General features: G+C 49.2%; 1 protein-coding gene across 1 annotated transcript; it reads right to left on the bottom strand.

The window, feature by feature from the left end:
- Positions 1–702: 702 nt before the first annotated feature.
- LOC149871065 (aldehyde dehydrogenase family 3 member B1-like) lies at positions 703–16,277 on the bottom strand. The gene is made up of 9 exons (XM_090034813.1): positions 16,047–16,277; positions 13,356–13,466; positions 13,115–13,235; positions 12,117–12,202; positions 11,564–11,645; positions 4,255–4,641; positions 3,874–4,040; positions 2,990–3,089; positions 703–2,036 (listed from the first exon to the last, which is right to left on the bottom strand). The coding sequence occupies exons 1-9, from the start codon at positions 16,275–16,277 to the stop codon at positions 1,843–1,845; spliced, it is 1,479 nt and encodes a 492-aa protein (XP_089890939.1). The 3' UTR covers positions 703–1,842.
- Positions 16,278–17,788: the final 1,511 nt, after the last annotated feature.

The raw sequence follows: 17,788 nt of genomic DNA, 5'->3' as shown, positions 1-17,788 counted from the left end.
CATCTGTCCAAACTTCCTTGGACACTTTCTTTAAGAAAGCAGACAAGGCTCTAGAAAAACCTGCAGCCAAGACTCCTGAGAAGACTCCAGCCAAGAACCCTTCAAAAAGTCCAACCAAGAGCCCTTCAAAAAATCTAGCAAAGTCACCTCAAAGAAGTCCTTTCAAATCAATAAGATTTCTATTTACAATATAAATACATTAATGTAGCTATATTAATCATCTATAATTGATTAAGTACAAAATTCTGGGGTATTTTTAATGAAAATAGGGTATCGGGCTTTGGTTCAGGAACCAATGTTCCATTTAGAACATAGTTTTTTATGAGAAAATTGGTTCCAAGCTACAACGTTTTGACTTAAGACACAATTTTCAGGAACCAAATGTGTTGTAAGTTCAAGGACTGCCTGTACTTTACTTGTGAGTAAACTGCTTCCAAATCTAATGCATGCGTAGACACATCCAGTGTGAGCCATACAAATGCAGATAGGTATTAATGCTAGCTCAAGTTTGGAGCAGTCACATATTCACACCAGCAGAGGACTGGAGGGCCAAAAGGTAAGAATCCATCCCCTATCATTTTTTCCCCCTAACCCCTACCTCCCCCCTCCCACCCCAACCCCCCAGGATCCTCCAGTGCCTCCTTCTCCCCACCTACCCAAGAAGCAGAAACAGCAGCAGCCAAGCAGGCAGGCTAACCCTTCCCTGCCTGTTCCCCAGGACAGACAGCGCAGGCAGCCACAAGTAAGCATGGGGTGGGGAGCAGGGGGCAGTAAGTGGGGATCAGGGGTGCTGGGGAGGGCAGATGGGGGGCAGTGGGCCCGATCTTGTACAGTGAGAGAGGAGGGGCAGGTGGGGTGTTTATACTAAGTTGTAGGCTAGAGTGGTTACATCTTAGTATAACTCAAGCTGGGTAGCATGGATCACAGAAAATCCTGTCCTGGAGTAGCATCACATTGAGCAGCATAACAAGTGCTTGAAACTATTTTTAAGTGTTAATGTAAGGACAATCCAGGGGTTAAGAGCTCTAGGAGCCAGCCAAAATTGCTGTGTAGCAGGGTCCTAGTACAGGTGGAGTGATAGGAAGCTTGAGACTCAGATGTGTGAGTGGAAATGATTGAAGGGATAGGGTTATGTCTGTGACAGGACAAAGGATGGGTGAGGCAAGGGAAGGGGGTTGTGACTGAAGGAGGGCTAAAGAAACAGTGGGTATAGAGGAGGCATTGGGGAGCTGTGGATGGATCTGAGAATGGTTAAGGCATCAAGGGGTCTATGAATGGACAAGTAGGGCGGGTGAGGCAACAGACTTGTGACTGAGTGAGGGGTGAGTGAGGCTATGTGGTTGTTTGTGGATGGGGATAATTGGGGAAGCAGTGCTGGAAGTCAGGGGAAACTCACTTCCCACTGGCCTGAGCAGCTGGAAAAGAGGATGGGGGATGTCTGTAACTGCCTCAGGGTAATGGGGAGGTGATGGAAAAGATGTTTGAGACTGTGTGGGGGGCATGAGTGGGCAGGGTGATAGTTGAAGCAAATAGGGGGTCTTTACATCCTGCCAAAAGGGGACAGTCATGGAAACCATTGTGTTTGTGACTAGTTGAGGCTAGCAGGGGCAGGAGCTTGCCAGGATGGGATGGAGGCTGTGGGGAGCAGAGACATCTGCTTGTGGTGGGAAAAGGTTTGGGGGGGACACACTATTTTCCTGGTCAGCCAGGGTAGGGAGGGATAGGGCTTAGTTCAGCAGACCTTCTCCCTTCTTGTGCAGTCGCAGGTGTGTGCACTTAGTAGGCTGGCATGGCAGTAGGTTGGATGCAGTTGGGCTCAGACAAGCCAGCCCACACCTCCCCTCACAGCAGGTTGCAGGTGCCCTTGCGCCTGATCTCAGAGGTGGAGAGGAGAGACTGTGGATTGTGCTGGGCGTAAGGTGGGTAGCAGAGTGCATTCAACTTCTCCTGGTCCATGTGGTGCACCAGACAAGTACGGTGATGAGAGAAGGTGTCAAAGCTGAACTTGCCGTGGTACTTCCCCAAACCACTCGGCCCTGCAACATACAGTACGGCTCAGACAGCAAGATGAGGGCAGGACTGTACCCCACTACCCCCAAAGCGCAACCAAGAAGAGGTGATGCTAGTTTAGACATAGATGTGGTAACAAGGGAAGACATTATGGAAGAGCTGATGGTAGAAAGTACACGGAAATAAATGATCACAAGATTTTTAAGGTCCCTAATGAAGCTTTTCAAATTCTAAACAGGAAACTTGGAGAGATTAAGGGGACAAGTCAGTGAAGTCACCAGGCATAAGAAGCTCAGGGGTTTGTAATGCAGATAAGGCCTGAGATTTAAGGAAAAGGCACAAAAACTATAGCCATAGCAATCATGCTATTGTGGGCTGTGTGTGGAATGCAGTCTTAGGATAGAGCAGAAGATGCCTTTCCAGTAACGAGAGGGAAGTATTCATGCCAGAGGACAGGGTCAGGACAAGACTGTCTGGAAAACTGAACACAGTACTGGTCATCCACGTTCAAGAAAGATGACTTCAAACTGGAGCAGATACAAAGGCTGCAAGAAGGACAATCAGGAGAATGATGGGAAGAAACTGAAGAGTCCTGGTTGTTTAACTTTACAGGAGAAAGGCTGAGAGGAAATGTGGTTGCTCTTTGTAAATAAAGCAGCAAGGAGAACACCAGGAAAGCAGATGAGCCACTGATACTACAAGATAATGCTGGTATAAGAACAAACAAGTACAAATCCGTCAGGAACAAACTGAGGCTGTAAGCCAGAGGAAGGTTTAGAACCATCCAAGGTGTAGCAGTACAGAAATATGATATGCTTACTGAACTACGAGGGAGTTGGGATCTACCTTGTCAGCTGATCTGTAGTAACTGCCCACACGCTCATGCTCACCCTGCAGTAAGTGAAAGCTAACCATTATAGTTAACCTTTTAGTGAGAGGTAACACTGTTGGGAAGGCAGGGCAGGAGATTCAGACATACCAATCCCACCAAAGGGCAGGGTGATCAATGTTGTTTGAATTATGGTGTCATTGCTGGTAAAACCACCACTGCTTGTCTGCTCCAGCACCTGTTTCACCACCTGTGGGAGAAGCAGAGAAGAGTGTGAAGGAGCTCCATTTTGTGGCCAACTGCAGTTCACACCTCCTTGCCCACTCCAGATCCCCTCCATCAGGCCCAAGTGGGGTCACCCAGACTCACACAGGGTGTGGGGGCCACCCTTCCTGCTTGAGCAGGTACAGGCCTGAAAACAATTCAACTCAACCTCTTCGCTTTGGACTGGACCAAACGTGAGTCACAGCAAACAGCCTGAATGTTGCCCCCTCCTAAGCCAGGTATGAATGCCCAGTACAGGCACAGACCCTTTTGACTGTTGCACAGCATATGGCTGGGACAGTCACAGATTTCAGAGGCTGTCTCAGCATCCCAGCTGTTGGAGAAAATTGAAGCAAAAGTCTTGGATTGGCAGGAACCTGCACACACACACACAGCTCCTGAGTCAGGAACCAGGCATATGTGGGCAGGTTTGTGCCAAACCAGGACTTCTACTTTTTCTCCAGGGAGCTGAGCCAGTGGGCTGCTTCCTGGTCCAGACTTCACTGGGCTGTGAACAGACACTTGTACAGTAGAGTCAGGGTTGGGGGAGGGGTGCACATGGGTGTGTGTGTGTGTGTATACACGCACGCATGCATGTGTTGGTGCGCCCCACTCCCCAGTGTCCATCCTGTCCCAGATTTCCCTCAAATTATTATGATCAACCTAATCATAACCCATCTTAGCCCTGATCCCCATCCATTCCACAGGCCTTCTAGGCACCATTCTGCTTCACCTGAACCAGGTGCCCCTTCCGAAGCCCAGCCACACACCTTCTTGTTAGAGGAGAAGACATACACAGCCAGTGGCTGCTTCTGGGCATTGATTAACTCAATGGCTTCCTCCAAGTTGGGCACAGTGACAATGGGCAGGATCGGCCCAAAGATCTCCTCCTGCATTATAGGTGCTGACATTGGCACATCCACCAGCACCGTAGGGGCTGTAGAGGGAGAGCAGAGGTCACCACAGTGGGGTCATATGGTGTCCCTCCCACCACGGCCCTGCCCTGTGACTGTAACTCCACTCTTCTGTCTCCCCGGCTAGCTCAGGTCTCCCACATGAAGGTGCCCTGCCCTGCTTTGCCTACCTCTTACTCTGCCAACCAGATCTAGACACTCTCTCAAAATCCATGTCCCTAATCCAGGGTCTCTCACCAATATACCGCTCCTTCTCATCTGTTTGCCCTCCAATCGCCACATGTCCACTATCCATAAGGGACTGCACACGCTGGAACTGCTTGTCACTGATGATGCGGGCGAAGTCAGGTGACTCCTGGGGGTTGGCACCGTAGAAGTCAGTAATAGCATGGTGCAGGGCAGGTAACAGCTTCTCTTGCATCTCCAAAGTGCACAGCACATAGTCGGGTGCGATGCATGTCTGCCCTGCATTGAAGAAGCGCCCCCAGACTAGCCGGTTGGCCACAGTTTGCAAGTCACAATCATCAGCTACGTAGCAGGGGTTCTTGCCCCCTAGCTCCAGGGTTAGCGGTGTCAGATGCTCAGCTGCAGCCTTCATGACAATCCTGCCTATACTGGTGCTGCCTGCAGGAAAAAGTAGTGAGGGACACATGTTCTTGGCATCCTGAGCAGGCTCACAAGAACTTCACTGAATCACAGGACAGAAAATCGGGTCATCTAATCCAACCCCCTTCTCAGGGGGAGCAAAGCAGGATTATCCTTGACTAAACCATCCTATATATCCAACTGTCTAACCTACTCTTAAAAACTTCCAAGGATTGAGATTCTCCAACCTCTGTATATAGTTTGCAACAATGCTTAACATCCTCCTGAGAAACTTTCTAATATGTATTCTAAATTTCCTTTGCTGAAATTTAGGACTGCTATTCCATGTTCTTTCCCCTGCAGCCACAAAGAACAGTGAATCACAATCATCTGTATAACCAGCCTTCACGTTTTTGTAGGCTGTTATCAAATTCATCCTCAGTCTTCTCATCTTCTGACTAAATAAGCCCAGTTCTTCCAACTTTCCTCATTAAGTCATGTTTCCTAGACCTCTCAGCATTTTGTTGCTCTCTTCTGGACTCTTTCTAACTTGCCCACATCTTTCTTGAAGTGCAGGATCCAAAACTGGACACAATACTCCAGGTGAGGCCTCACCAGTGGTGAGAAGAGTGAAAGAATGATTTCCCTTGACTTACAAGTGATACTCTTGTTACTACAGTGTGGTATGCTATTGTTTGGGGGGGTTGCAACAGGTGTACACTGTTGATTTATATTACGTTTATGATCCACTATAATCCTCATGTCCTTTTCTGCAGTACTGCAGCCTAACCAGTCATTCCCTAGGCTATATTTGTACATGCAGTTGTTCTATCTTGAGCACAGGATTTTGAAATAGATTTCATAGATTTCATAGACATTAGGGCTGGAAGGGACCTCAGGAGATCATCGAGTCCAGCCCCCTGCCCAAAGGGCAGGAAGTCAGCTGGGGTCATAGGATCCCAGCAAGATAAGCATCCAATTTACTCTTGAAGGTGTTCAATGTAGGCGCTTCAACCACCTCCGCTGGCAGACTGTTCCAGACCTTGGGGGCTTGGACAGTAAAGAAATTCTTCCTTATGTCCAGCCTGAAACGGTCTTGCAGGAGTTTGTGACCGTTCGACCTCGTCATCCCATGGGGCGCTCTGGTGAACAGATGTTCCCCCAGATCCTGGTGGTCAATTAATTCAATTCAATTTAATTCAATTAATTTTAGACTGTTTCTTCATTTACGAACATCATTCTGAATCCTAATCCTAGCCTTCAGAGTGTCAACAACTCCACCCAGCTTGCTGCCGTCTGCACATTTGCTAAGTCTGCATTCAATACCATCTTCTAAATCATTAAGAAAGCTACTAAACAATACTAGCACACAGGACAAACTCCTGGAGAACCTCACTTGGTATCTCCTCCCAACTGAGTATCAAGCCATTGATGACAACTCTTTGAGCACAATGATCACTCTAATCCAGGAGTGCTCAACTTCCATCTGACATACCAAATGCAGCTTCTGACCTGCAGGGCTTCCCATAGCTGGGAAAATTTGGTGGTGGGTGAGCACTGCCCACGCTCCCCCACCTCCAAATTCCCAGCCCCCTCTGCCAGCACAACCAGAACAGGGCCAGACCACACCTTCGTCTCTCTGTGCCATCAGGCTGTGGCTAGGCCATGCTCTTCCCCACACCCCCTGGCCTGCTGAATGGGAGCTACAGCCCCTCTCCCCATGCAGCCAGGTTAGAGCCAAGCCACACCACTTTCTCCCCACAGGGCTGGATGAGGGTGGGCCACTCCTCCTTCCCCCAGCAGGGCTGGATCAGGCTGGGCTGCCCCCCAACCCCTGCATATGACTAGATGGTACTGAATCAGGGCCACCAGCCACATCTGGCCCATGAACAGACTGGGCCTGCCAAGGAAAAAGGTTGAGCACCACTGCTTTAAGTAGTTATGCATTCTCCTTCCAGTAGTTTTGCCTAGAAAAGAGGTGTCAAAGTTATTTGCCCTGTGGGCCAAATCCAGCCTACAGTGCTTCCCATATACCAGATGAACTGTGAGTGGCATCAGCAGTGTTAATTCCTCTAGCTGACAGTTTGGCATAGCTCCAGAACCAAGATTTAATGCCTCTGCTGCTTACTACCCACCGTTTTCCCTCGCCACCAATTTTAGTTGATTTTGGGGAAGGGGGTTGGAAGTGATGCTAACTCTGGGTTCTGGAGGCAAACTGAAATAGCAGTTCTGGCAGCCATGGGGATTAACTCCATGGCTGCAGGGACTCCAGCAGCTACTGCAAGGGGGCCTGTAGGCCTAATCCAGCCCACAGATGTGGATGGTCCAATCCATGAAAAGCCCTGTGGCTTGGATTGATCACTTCCATGGCCTGCAAACCACATATTATACACAGATTACTATTATATCTTGTTCTCTTACTAATGAGAATACCATGACACAGTTTCAAAATACTTGCTGAAGTTCAGGTATATCATATCCACTGTTATCCCACCCATAGGGTTCAACCAATGAAGGAGATCAGGTTGGTCAGGCCTGACCTGCTCTTGTTGAATGCACACTGGCTGTTCCTGATCACCAGGAATCCAGGTTTCCTGTTCATAGATTTCATAGACATTATGACTGGAAGGGACCTTGTAAGATCATTGGGTCCAGCCCCCAACCCCAGAGGCAGGAAGTCAGCTAGAGTCAAAGGATCCCAGCAAGATAAGTATCCAAATGTTTCTTGAATGTGTCCAGGGTAGGCGCTTGCACCACCTCTGGAGGGAGTTTGTTCCAGGCTTGGGGGATCAGACAGTAAAGAAGTTTTTCCTTATATCCAGCCTAAAACGGTCTTGCAGGAGTTTGTGACCATTGGACCTTGTCATCCCTTGGGGCGCTCTGGTGAACAAATGCTCCCCCCGATCCTGATGCACACCCCTGATGTACTTATAGGCAGCCACCAAGTCACCCCTGAGCCTGTGCTTCTCCAGGCTGAAGAGTCCCATAGCTTGCAGCCTCTCTTCATAAGGGCTATTCTTTTGCCTTCTGATCATGCACGTGGCTCTCCTCTGGACTCTCTCAAGCTTCTCCACATCCTTCCTAAATTGTGGAGCCCAGAATTGGATGCAGTACTCCCAAGGCTGAGTACAGCGGGAGGATGACATCCTGGGATTTGCTAGAGAAGCATTGGTAGATGCAAGCCAGAGTTTTGTTTGCTTTGCCAGCTGCAATATTGCATTGGTGGCTCATATTCATCTTGTGGTCAGTCGTGACCCCCAATTCTTTTTCAGTCATGATGCTAGCAAGTGTAGCACTGCTGATCCTATAAATGTGATACAGGTTTTTATTCCCAAGGGGGAGCACCTTGCATTTCTCCATATTGAATGCCATCAGGTTTTCATCTCCCCACCTTGCAAGTCTGTTGAGGTCAGCCTGGAGCACCAGCCTATCCTCAAGTGTGGAGACTCTTCCCCAAAGTTTGGTGTCATCAGCAAACTTAGCCAGTCTGCTTTTGACACCAGCGTCCAGATTGTTTTTTATAAACATTAAAGAGTACAGGTATAAGAACAGAGCCTTAGGGGGCACCACTAGTCACTGAGTGCCATGTTGATTCGGTTCCGTCAACTACCACTCTCTGGGTCCAACCTCAGAGCCAGTTCTCCAGCCATCAGACTATGCAGTAGTCGAGGCTGCAATTACCCAATTTTTTCATGAGGACATCATGGAACACCAGGTCAAAGGCTTTTTTAAAGTCCAAATATATGACATCAACCTCTTCCCCCTTGTCCAAGTGATACATCACCGGTCATAGAAGGAAATGAGATTGGTCAAGCAAGACTTAGCCACAACAAACCTGTGTTGACTATCCCTCAGAATGGTGCCTTCCATAAGCCTGTCAAGAATGGTTTCTTTGATACTTTTTTCCATAATCTTCCCAGGGATTGAGGTCAAACTGATTGGCCTGTAGTTCCTGGGTCTTCTTTCCTCCCTTTCTTGAAGATGGGCACCACATTGGCCCTCTTCCAGTCTTCAGGTACTTTGCCCGAGAGCCACAAGTTCTGAAATATCCTCACCAGTGGCTGTGCTATCATTTCTGCCAGTTCCTTTAGCACTCCTGAGTGCAACTTATCCAGACCAGCTGATTTATGGGGGTCCAGCCTCTCAAGATGCTCCCTCACAAGATCCATGCCAATGGTGGGCATATATTCATCTTCACCCCTGTCATCCCGCATCATGTTCGGCAGGGTGCTCCCTTTGGGCTGGTGAAAAAATGATGCAAAGTAATCATTAAGCAGATTGGCTTTTCCTAGGTGTCAGTGTTGCCCTTGTTTTTCTTATGACCACCCACATATCTGAACAAGAACTTTCTATTGTCCTTGATTCATGTAACCAGATGAAGTCCAGTTGCAGCCTTGACTTTTCTAGTTCACTCCCTGCAGGTGTGAACCAGTCCAGAATACTCCTCTTAGTGGTGTTTCCTGTCCTCCATCCATTATACTCCTCTCTTTTTAGACATCCATGAATTCCCTGTTGAGCCAAGGGGGTTGTTAAGCCATTTTACCACCTTTTCTACAGGTGGGGATGGACTCTCCTTCTGCTTCTAGGATCACTTCCTTAAAGAGAAACCACTCATCATGAATTCCTCTCCCTGTAAAATCGTGGCCTCTCAGGGCCTCAAGAACAAGCCTCCTAAGCTGATGAAAGTCAGGTTTTCTGAAGTCAAGGGCTACTGCATTGCTGCCTGACTTGCCAGCTTTCCAATGGATAGTGAAAGTGATCAACTTGTGGTCACTGCCACCCAGCTTCCCTTTGATTCTTAGGTCGCTGATTAGATCATCCCCTTTGGCCAGTACCAGGTCCAGCAGCACCTTACCTCTTGTCGGCCCATAAACTTCTTCGGACAGGTGGAGCTCATCCACACATGTAAGGAAGCTTTGTGACCAATTGGATTTGGCCCTGAGATGTCTGGGTAGTTGAAGTCTCCCATGACAACCATGCACTGACAGCGTGCAGCCTCAGCCAGTTCCCTGGTGAATTCTTGGTCAAGCTCTTGTTCCTGGTTTGGAGGTCTGTAGTGAGACTCCTCCAGAGGTCTCACTATGTTCCCCTCGTATTCTAACCCAAAGGGTCTCCAGTCATCCTCCTTGCGTGCCAATCTCAGCTTGTAAGGAACGTGTAGCTCTTCTTCACATAGAGAGCTACACCCCTGCCCTTTTTCAGCACGATCTCTCCTGTACAGTGCATAGCCATTTATACTGGTAGTTCAGTCATAGGAGGAGTCCCACCAGACACCTGGGATCCCTGTGAGGTCATAGTAATTTCTGTTTAGCAAAAGGACCAGCTTCTTCTGTTTATTCCCCAAACCTCTAGCATTAGTGTACAGGCATGTAAGTGCCAGTGGAGACCCTAGGCTTCCTTGTACTCATGGAGAAGCTCTGTTCCTGGGTTGGGGTAGGAGTGGATTCCCTTGAGCGTCCTAACCTGCTGGTTTTGCGGTTGATGCTTGGTGATCTTGCTCCGACGGTTGTCCGCCCATCCCCCAATGAGCTTATTCATAGATTCATAGATGTTAGGGTCTGAAGGGACCTCAGTAGGTCACTGAGTCCAAACCCCTGCCCTGGGCAGGAAAGAGGGCTGGGGTCAGATGACCCCAGCTAGGTACTTGTCCAGTCTCCTCTTAAAGACCCCCAAGGTAAAGGAGAGCACCACCACCCTTGGAAGCCCATTCCAGATTCTGGCAGCCCTTACTGTGAAGAAGTTCTTTCTAATGTCCAACTGAAACCTTCTCTGCGTCAATTTGTGGCCATTGTTCCTACTTACTCCAGGGGGTGCCCTAGTAAATAGAGCATCTCCTATTCCCTGCTGCCCTCCCCTGATGAATTTATAGGCAGCCACAAGATCAGCTCTCAGCCTTCTTTTGCGAAGGCTGAAGAGATCTAGGTCCCTCAGCCTCCCCTCATAGGGCCTTGCCTACAGGCCTCTGACCATACGAGTGGCCCTCCTCCAGATCTCCACATTTTTTTTGAAGCGCAGCACCCAAAACTGGATGCAGTACTCTAACTGCAGTCTGACCAGTGCCACACAGAGGGGAAGTATCACCTCCTTGGACCTGTTCATCATGCATCTGCTAATGCATGATAAACTGCAGTTAGCCTTGTTGATCACTTCATCACATTGACAACTCATGTTCGTCTCGGAGTCAACTATGACTCCAAGATCCCTTTCCACTGCTGTGCTGCTGAGGTCATCCCCCAGCCTGTAAGTGTGTTGGTGGTTCTTTTTGCCCAGGTGCAGCACTTTGCTCTTGTCTTTGTTGAACTGCATCCTATTTTGCTCTGCCCATTTTTTTTTTCCAACCTGTCCAGATCTGCCTGGATCCGTTCCCTACCCTCTAGTGTGTTAACTTTGCCCCATAATTTGGTATCATCTGTGAACCTGGACAGGGTGCTCTCAATGCCCTTGTCCAAGTCACCAATGAAGATATCGAATAACACTGGTCTAAGGACTGAGCCTTGTAGGACTCCACTGCCTACATCTTTCCAGGCCAATATCGACCTGTCCACCACCACTCTCTGGGTGTGACCCCTAAGCCAATTTGCCACCCACCTGACCATGTCATCATCTGCATCACAGCTTGTCAGTTTATTTACAAAAACAGAATGAGATGCCATATCAAAGGCCTTTTTCCACTCTTGGATGAGCCCTCTCTTTGTTCCAAGGTACCCATTGGTATTTGTCACTCAGCCAAAATCACACCCCTTGAAGCACTCCCTCCTGGCACTCAAGACAACACTGAAGGCACAAGATCCCTGACCTGGGCACAAGCTCAGTGCCCTCACGCACAGCTCTGGGGGGATAGCTGATTGCTGCCTCCCACAGAGTTAAGGGAACAGATAAGTAGGTGAGGTGTTAGACAGTGCCCCTCCCCACAAGGGGTAGAAGGGAGGATAGTGCTGAAGCAGGTTCACTTGGGACTTACCAGTGAAGAAGATGTAGTCAAATCTATTCTCCAGCAGCTTTGTGGTCTTCTCTATGCCACCAGTAACCACAGCAAAGCAGTCCTGGAATGAGGGAGGAGAGTGTGTGTGTGCAAGCTAGGACTTGGCCCATTCCTTCCCTCTGCCCAGCTCCTTTCCTGCCCCCTTCATTTTGGATGCAGGGGAAAGAGACAGGGAGGGATGAAGATGCGGGCCATGAGGTATGCAGGAAAGGGGAGGTTTAGTCGTTGTGATGCTAAGCAGACCATGGAGTTGGCTGCAAGTGAGGAGTGGAGGGAAGGAGTAAGTATGGGGTAGAGTATGGATACTGGCTGCATATGCCAGTGAGGAGCATGGATCTACTACTGGGGATTGCTGGTGCTTGCTGAGAGTGCATGGACACAAGCACGGTGTTGAGGACAGCTGGGCTTACAGGGCAGGGGAAATGGGGACAGCTAAGCCCTTGGGAGGTGGCACTACAGGTGGGATTGGTATCAGATGACGATGTGGAAGTTGCCTAAGGACCCATAGGCTGGCAAGGGTACAGTTCCTTACCCTGTCCAGGTAGCTGGGAAGCATCTCAGCCATGAGCCTCTCTACACAGCTGCTGATCTCAGAGGGTTTGAGGATGACACAATTACCTGGGAAGAGGGCAAATGTCACTGTGCAACCCAGAAACTCATCTACAACTGCACTCCCAGTACACCACAGTACTCACTAGGAGAGCACTTCAGGGAGAGATGTCCAAAGGAATGCGAGTGAGATTCTGGTTAGGAGCTGGCAGGGCCTGGTCCAGAGGTCCTACCCAGAAGTGTTGGCAAAGACCTGGCACAATCATCACATGTGTATGTTGGAGACAGAGCTAAGGGAGCAGGGGAGGATCCCAGACTGTGTGGGCTAGTGTGACCAAAGAAAGCAAAGGACTGAATATACATTTCTAAGCAAAACCTGTAAGATGTGAGAAACTGAAACACACTGAATGTATGAGAAGTGTGCTATACATGCGGGGTGTGCTATATGTGACTGTGGTCAAGGCATCCGAAGGAGAGAAGGAGGTGCAGATTCACCTATGAAAACCCAGGCAGAGATGAGGCCTGTGGCATCTCCCCTCCAACACCTAAGAAGACCTACAGACTCCCCAGAAGGACTTTTTGAATCCCTGGCTGTAAGGAGACACTTTGCCTTTGGGACTATGTAAGACTCACACGGAGGCTTTCTGTTGTCTTTTTGGTTTATTATATTGCATTCAAAATTAAACCAAGTTGTGTGCATTCTCACTGTGTTTTACTGGGTGGTGTCTTAGCTTGGGTGAAGTTTTTCTGTTGTTCTTTGTTGTACGCTTGAAGTTGGGAATTGTTGTGCTCAATAGATGCTTTCTTCAGAGAATGGACTATTTTTGTTCAAGCATTTATGAATTCAGTGCCACTGCCTAAAGTCTAATATTAAATCTGGTAACAAAATATCTGTGTTCAGCCCTGATAGCTCTGCCAGAGCCAGGGGGCAGGATCAGTACTGGGGTCAAGCTTCTGCACTGGACACAGCCTCTGACTCACCAGCAGCAATGGCCCCAATCAGTGGCACCAGGAGAAGATTGACAGGATAGTTCCAGGGCCCGATGATCAGCACAACCCCATAGGGGTCCTTGCGGATGAAGGCCATGTCCAGCTGAGTCACCTGTGGGGTGGGGGGGAGTCAGTTTCAGGACCTGGGGGAGCCAGGGAATGAACTAAGCCATGGAATAAGACCCCCCAACACCTCCCCCTGGCTCAACGCTATGGCTGCATCCTGTCTTACCATGTTCTTGTCCACATGCTCATCCTTCATCCAGCTTCTCAGGTTGTTGAGTGTGTAGTTGAGCTCATTCTTGCACAGGACAGTCTCAGAAATCTTTGCTTCAAACTGGGGCTAGGAGACACAGGAGTGTTAGTACCCATCCTGGCTCTGGACCCAGAGACACTGTTCTGTTCATTAAACTATATAAAAATGGGACTGGAAGCATTGGCAATGTGTAGGGGATGGACGCAAGTACATGTGCATCCCCTGAGTGTGGTGGTGCACCCCCTGCAAAAAGGCACCACTGACACTGCTGGCAGCGCCTGCGGGCAATCGCTGTTCACCATCCCCCCGCCCCCTCTGCCGCTGACACTGCTGGCAGCGTCTGTGGGCGGTCCATGATCGCTGCTGGCCACTGCCACCACTACCAGCAGTGTCTACAGGTGGTCGCCAACCGCCAGTCAGAGGTCACCATCTGCACCACCACCACCAACAGCACCACAGCTTCCTGCAGGACTTCCCTGCTTGCCTCTGCCACCTGCGGGAGCTCATCGGGTCCCCCCAGCCTCTGGAGGCATGTGGCATTCATGGCTGGAAGGGATCTCAAGAGGTTATCTAATCTAATGCTCTCTTCAAGACAGGACCATCCCAGACAACCATTCATCTAACTTGCAGTTAAAAACTTCCACCAGCAGAGATCCCACAACTCCTCCAAGCTTTTTCCAGTGATTACCTCTTTATATCTAGAAAGATTTTTGTGAAAGCTAACCTTAATCTCCCCTGTTGTAATTGAAGCCTGCAGCCACAAAGAATATCTTCTTTATAGCAACCTTTGTATTTGAAAACAGTTATCAAGTCTTCCTTCCATCTTTTTTTCTTCACATTCAATAATCCCAGTTCTTCCAACCTTTGCTCATGTCATGTTTCCCAGACCTCTAAGTATATTTGTTGTTCTCTTCTGGGTGCTTTCCAGTTTGCTTATGTCTTTCTTGACAGGTGGTATCCAAAAGTGGCCACAGTGCTCCCTGAAACACCTCATCAGTGCTGAATAGAGTGGAAGAGCCACTTCCTGTGACTTGCAGATAATCCTACTACTTTACACTACATTGCACTATTGACTCCTATTCCACTATACTTGCAGGTCCTTTTCACAGTACTGCAGTTGACCCATTTGTTCCCCAGTTTTGATATGTGCATTTCATTGTCCTGTCCTAAGTGTCCTCACTGAATGTGATCTGATTTATTTCAAACAATTTCCCCAGTGTATCAAGGCCTTCTGAATCCTAATCCTACCAAGTGCCTGCTACTCCATTCATCTTAGTTTCATCCACAGATTTATTAAGTGTACACTCAGCTCCATCCTCCAAGTCAGGGGTTGACAACCTTTTGCCACCATGGGCCACTATTTGCAACCCAGCCTCTTGCCTCAGGCCACCCCTGCCTGCAGGTAGCAGGTGCTGTAAAGGCTCTAGATAGGAAAGGGCTATGGAGACGACAACCTCATGCCGCAGAGAGACTAGGTAGATGGAGGTGCAGTTCAGCTATTTCCTGAACTGCAGTGGACCCAGCCTGTTCACAGCCGGGATGCCACACATAGCCCATGAGTTGCTGACCCCTGCTCCAAGTCATTAATTAAGATATTGAACAGTACTAGACATAAGGCATACCTCCTCCCAGCTAGATGTTGAGCTACTGACTACTACTCTTTGAGTATGATTCTCCAACCAGTTATAGACCCCCCTTATAACAGTTTCTTCCAGGACATATTTCCAGGGCCTCCTTATGAGCATGTCAAGGGAGAAAGCATCAGAAGCCTTATTAAATTCAAGGCATTTTGCATCCAGCGCCCCACCTCTGTCCACAAAGCCTGTCACTTTGTTTATAGAAGGAAATGAGGTTGGACATATGTGACTGATTTGAAAAATTCGTGTTGACTGCTCCTTATCACTGTGTTATCCTCTGTGTGCTTGCCAATTGATTCCTTGATGATAAGCTCTAATATTTTCTCAGGTATCAGTTAGACTGACCTATCTAATTTCCTGGAATCGCCCTTTCCTCTTTTTTAAAGATAGGCACTATATTTGCTCTTTTCCAGCTCTATGGAGACCTCTCCTGACCTCCATGAGTTCCCAAAGGCAATAACCGATGGTTCTACAATTACCTTAGTTAATCCATTGGCAGAGACACGGTAGCTGCTTTTCCAGGCAGCGTGGAAAGCAGACACAACCTTTGCTAGGTGCCCAAGAGACTGAGTGCCCCATTCTGGTTAATGATAGCTTGGTTTTGGCCTTAAACACTTTCACCACCTCCCAGCTAGACCCCACAATGCAACATACCTGAGCATAACATCTGCAGTACCAAGGACATGCCAGCTGGCACAGGATGCTGTCATGTGTCTCAAACTCCAAGCCCAGCACTACACTCTCTGGCCTTCCTTACATACCAAGTGCTGGCCTTGCTCCAGATCTTCGTAGTGCTATGTGACCTGGGGGCAGTGTGGCTGAGAAACCTGGTTACCCTGGGCTGAAGTTGTAGTTAACAGTTGTGTTTCTCTGACCCAGCAGGGCTTTCTGCCCCTCTTGGGTAAATCTAGCCTGTGTGGATGACAGCACTTCATAGGGGCCTCCTTCCTGCCAGTGCTAGGGGGAAGCACAGAAAACCCCCAACTTCATAGCCCACTGAACCATGGGATCAAGACCCTCCCCCCCCGACCTTGTGCATGTCTGAGACCAAGGCATCCAAAATGGGCTGATGCTTCTCATCCAGAAAGTGGCCAAGTGCCTCCAGCTGGGAGACCCGGTACTCCATGGGACGTGTCTTCCCTGCGAGCCAAGAAGCACGAAGGCAGCTCACCAACCCTGCATAGGGGTTCATGCTGGAAGGGAAAGGGAAAGTCAGCTTGTCACCCTTTGTCACTCCCCACATCCTGCAGGCACCACCCATTCCCACAGCCTCTTACCCCTAATCCTAGCCCTCTCACCTATCCACCTCAGAGACCCTGCCCTACACACAGCCCAGTCCTGGCCTCATGGGATTTGGGTGGTGAGAAGAGGGTTGTTAACCTTGCCTCAGCCCCATCTTTGGATGGTCAGGGAGGGGAGAGTGCTAAAGGCAGATGAAGACAAGGACCAGAGCCTTGGTACAACCTTGTTGTGCCCACCAGACCCAAGCAAGGAAGGGAGAGCTCTGACCCAATATTTACCCCTTCCCATTGCCGGGGCATACTCCTATGCCCCATGCAGCTGGACCCACTCTATTCTTTTCTTGCTCTTGCTCCCGGATCAGGTTCTAGCCAATCTTGTTTTTCTTACTCTCCAAAGCAAACTCCCTCTCCGCTATAAATACTCACCCAAGCACCCACTGCTTGACAGAGGTTGCTGGTTGGCATATACGTCCCTTGCTCAGAAGTTTGGATTGTGTCTCTTAGCCTTTGGAGGACAGTGGAGTCTAGGGGATTAGAGTCAGGGAGTAAAGCCAGGACTCCTATCCCTTCTTCTGGGAGGAAAGGAGGGGCCTAGGGGACTGATTAGAGCAGGGGAGGGTTGGACCTCAGGCTGCTGTGTTAGGGTCTTTGTGCAGGAGAGGGAAAATCGAGGAAAAAACATGAAAACTAACGACAGGCATGGCCCTCAGAAAAAGCTCAGAAACAGAGCCCTCACCTGGGCTGGGTGAGCTGGCAGGAGGTGGGTGGCCTTGATCAGAGTGACTGTGTTCAAGGTTTCTCATCTCCTCCATCCCTTTGCTTGCTCCAAGGGCCTTATGGCTAAGGGCAAGCAAAACTCGGGGGTATCTGAACCCCGAGCCTCTGGGCTTGGGCCTGCAAGTAGGATGCCCACCAAATGTTTTGAAAACACCTGAAGCCCCAGGTGTGGGTGGAAGATGTTTGCCACTAGTAGGGCCACTTATGATTCTGGACTCTTGGATTTGGAATTAGTTTAGGCTAATTTGGCCTCAGATACAATTTAAATTTAAAAAAAAACTCCTCCATCCCCTTTGATTGCCATCTGGCCTCATTCTGCTGGCCTCGGTGTGAAACTCTATCCTCACTCTACAACAGAGATTGAAATGCCAACTCCCACAGCAGCAGGGCAAGGGATGGTGTGATGGGGCTTTAACCAGGCCTGCAATATTGGGGGTGGTTTGATCAGTGCCAGGACACGCATCACCTGAATGATCACCAGAGTCTCATGTTCTCACCTGTGCCTATGTGCGGAGTGCTATCCTTGGGCATTCCTCTCCTGGAGGGCACACCATAGCCCTCTGTCTTGCCTTTGGTGCGGAGCTTACAAGCACTCTGCAGTTAAGTGGGGCACCTCCCTGCAAACCCCTGGAACCTCACTCTCCAGACTCCAGGGTACATGGGGATGCCACAACTCACACCTACCCTTGTTGTTACCTCTCCTGCTCTGTGCAGCGCTGAAGTGCTCCTGCTTAAGTTATTCACAGAGGCTGTG

This window comes from Crocodylus siamensis, chromosome 2 (genome assembly GCF_052110815.1).
Source record: "Crocodylus siamensis isolate JL-2025a chromosome 2, ASM5211081v1, whole genome shotgun sequence".
In the NCBI taxonomy this organism is placed as follows: Eukaryota; Metazoa; Chordata; order Crocodylia; family Crocodylidae; genus Crocodylus; species Crocodylus siamensis.
This window is presented reverse-complemented; position numbering and strand designations above follow the sequence as displayed.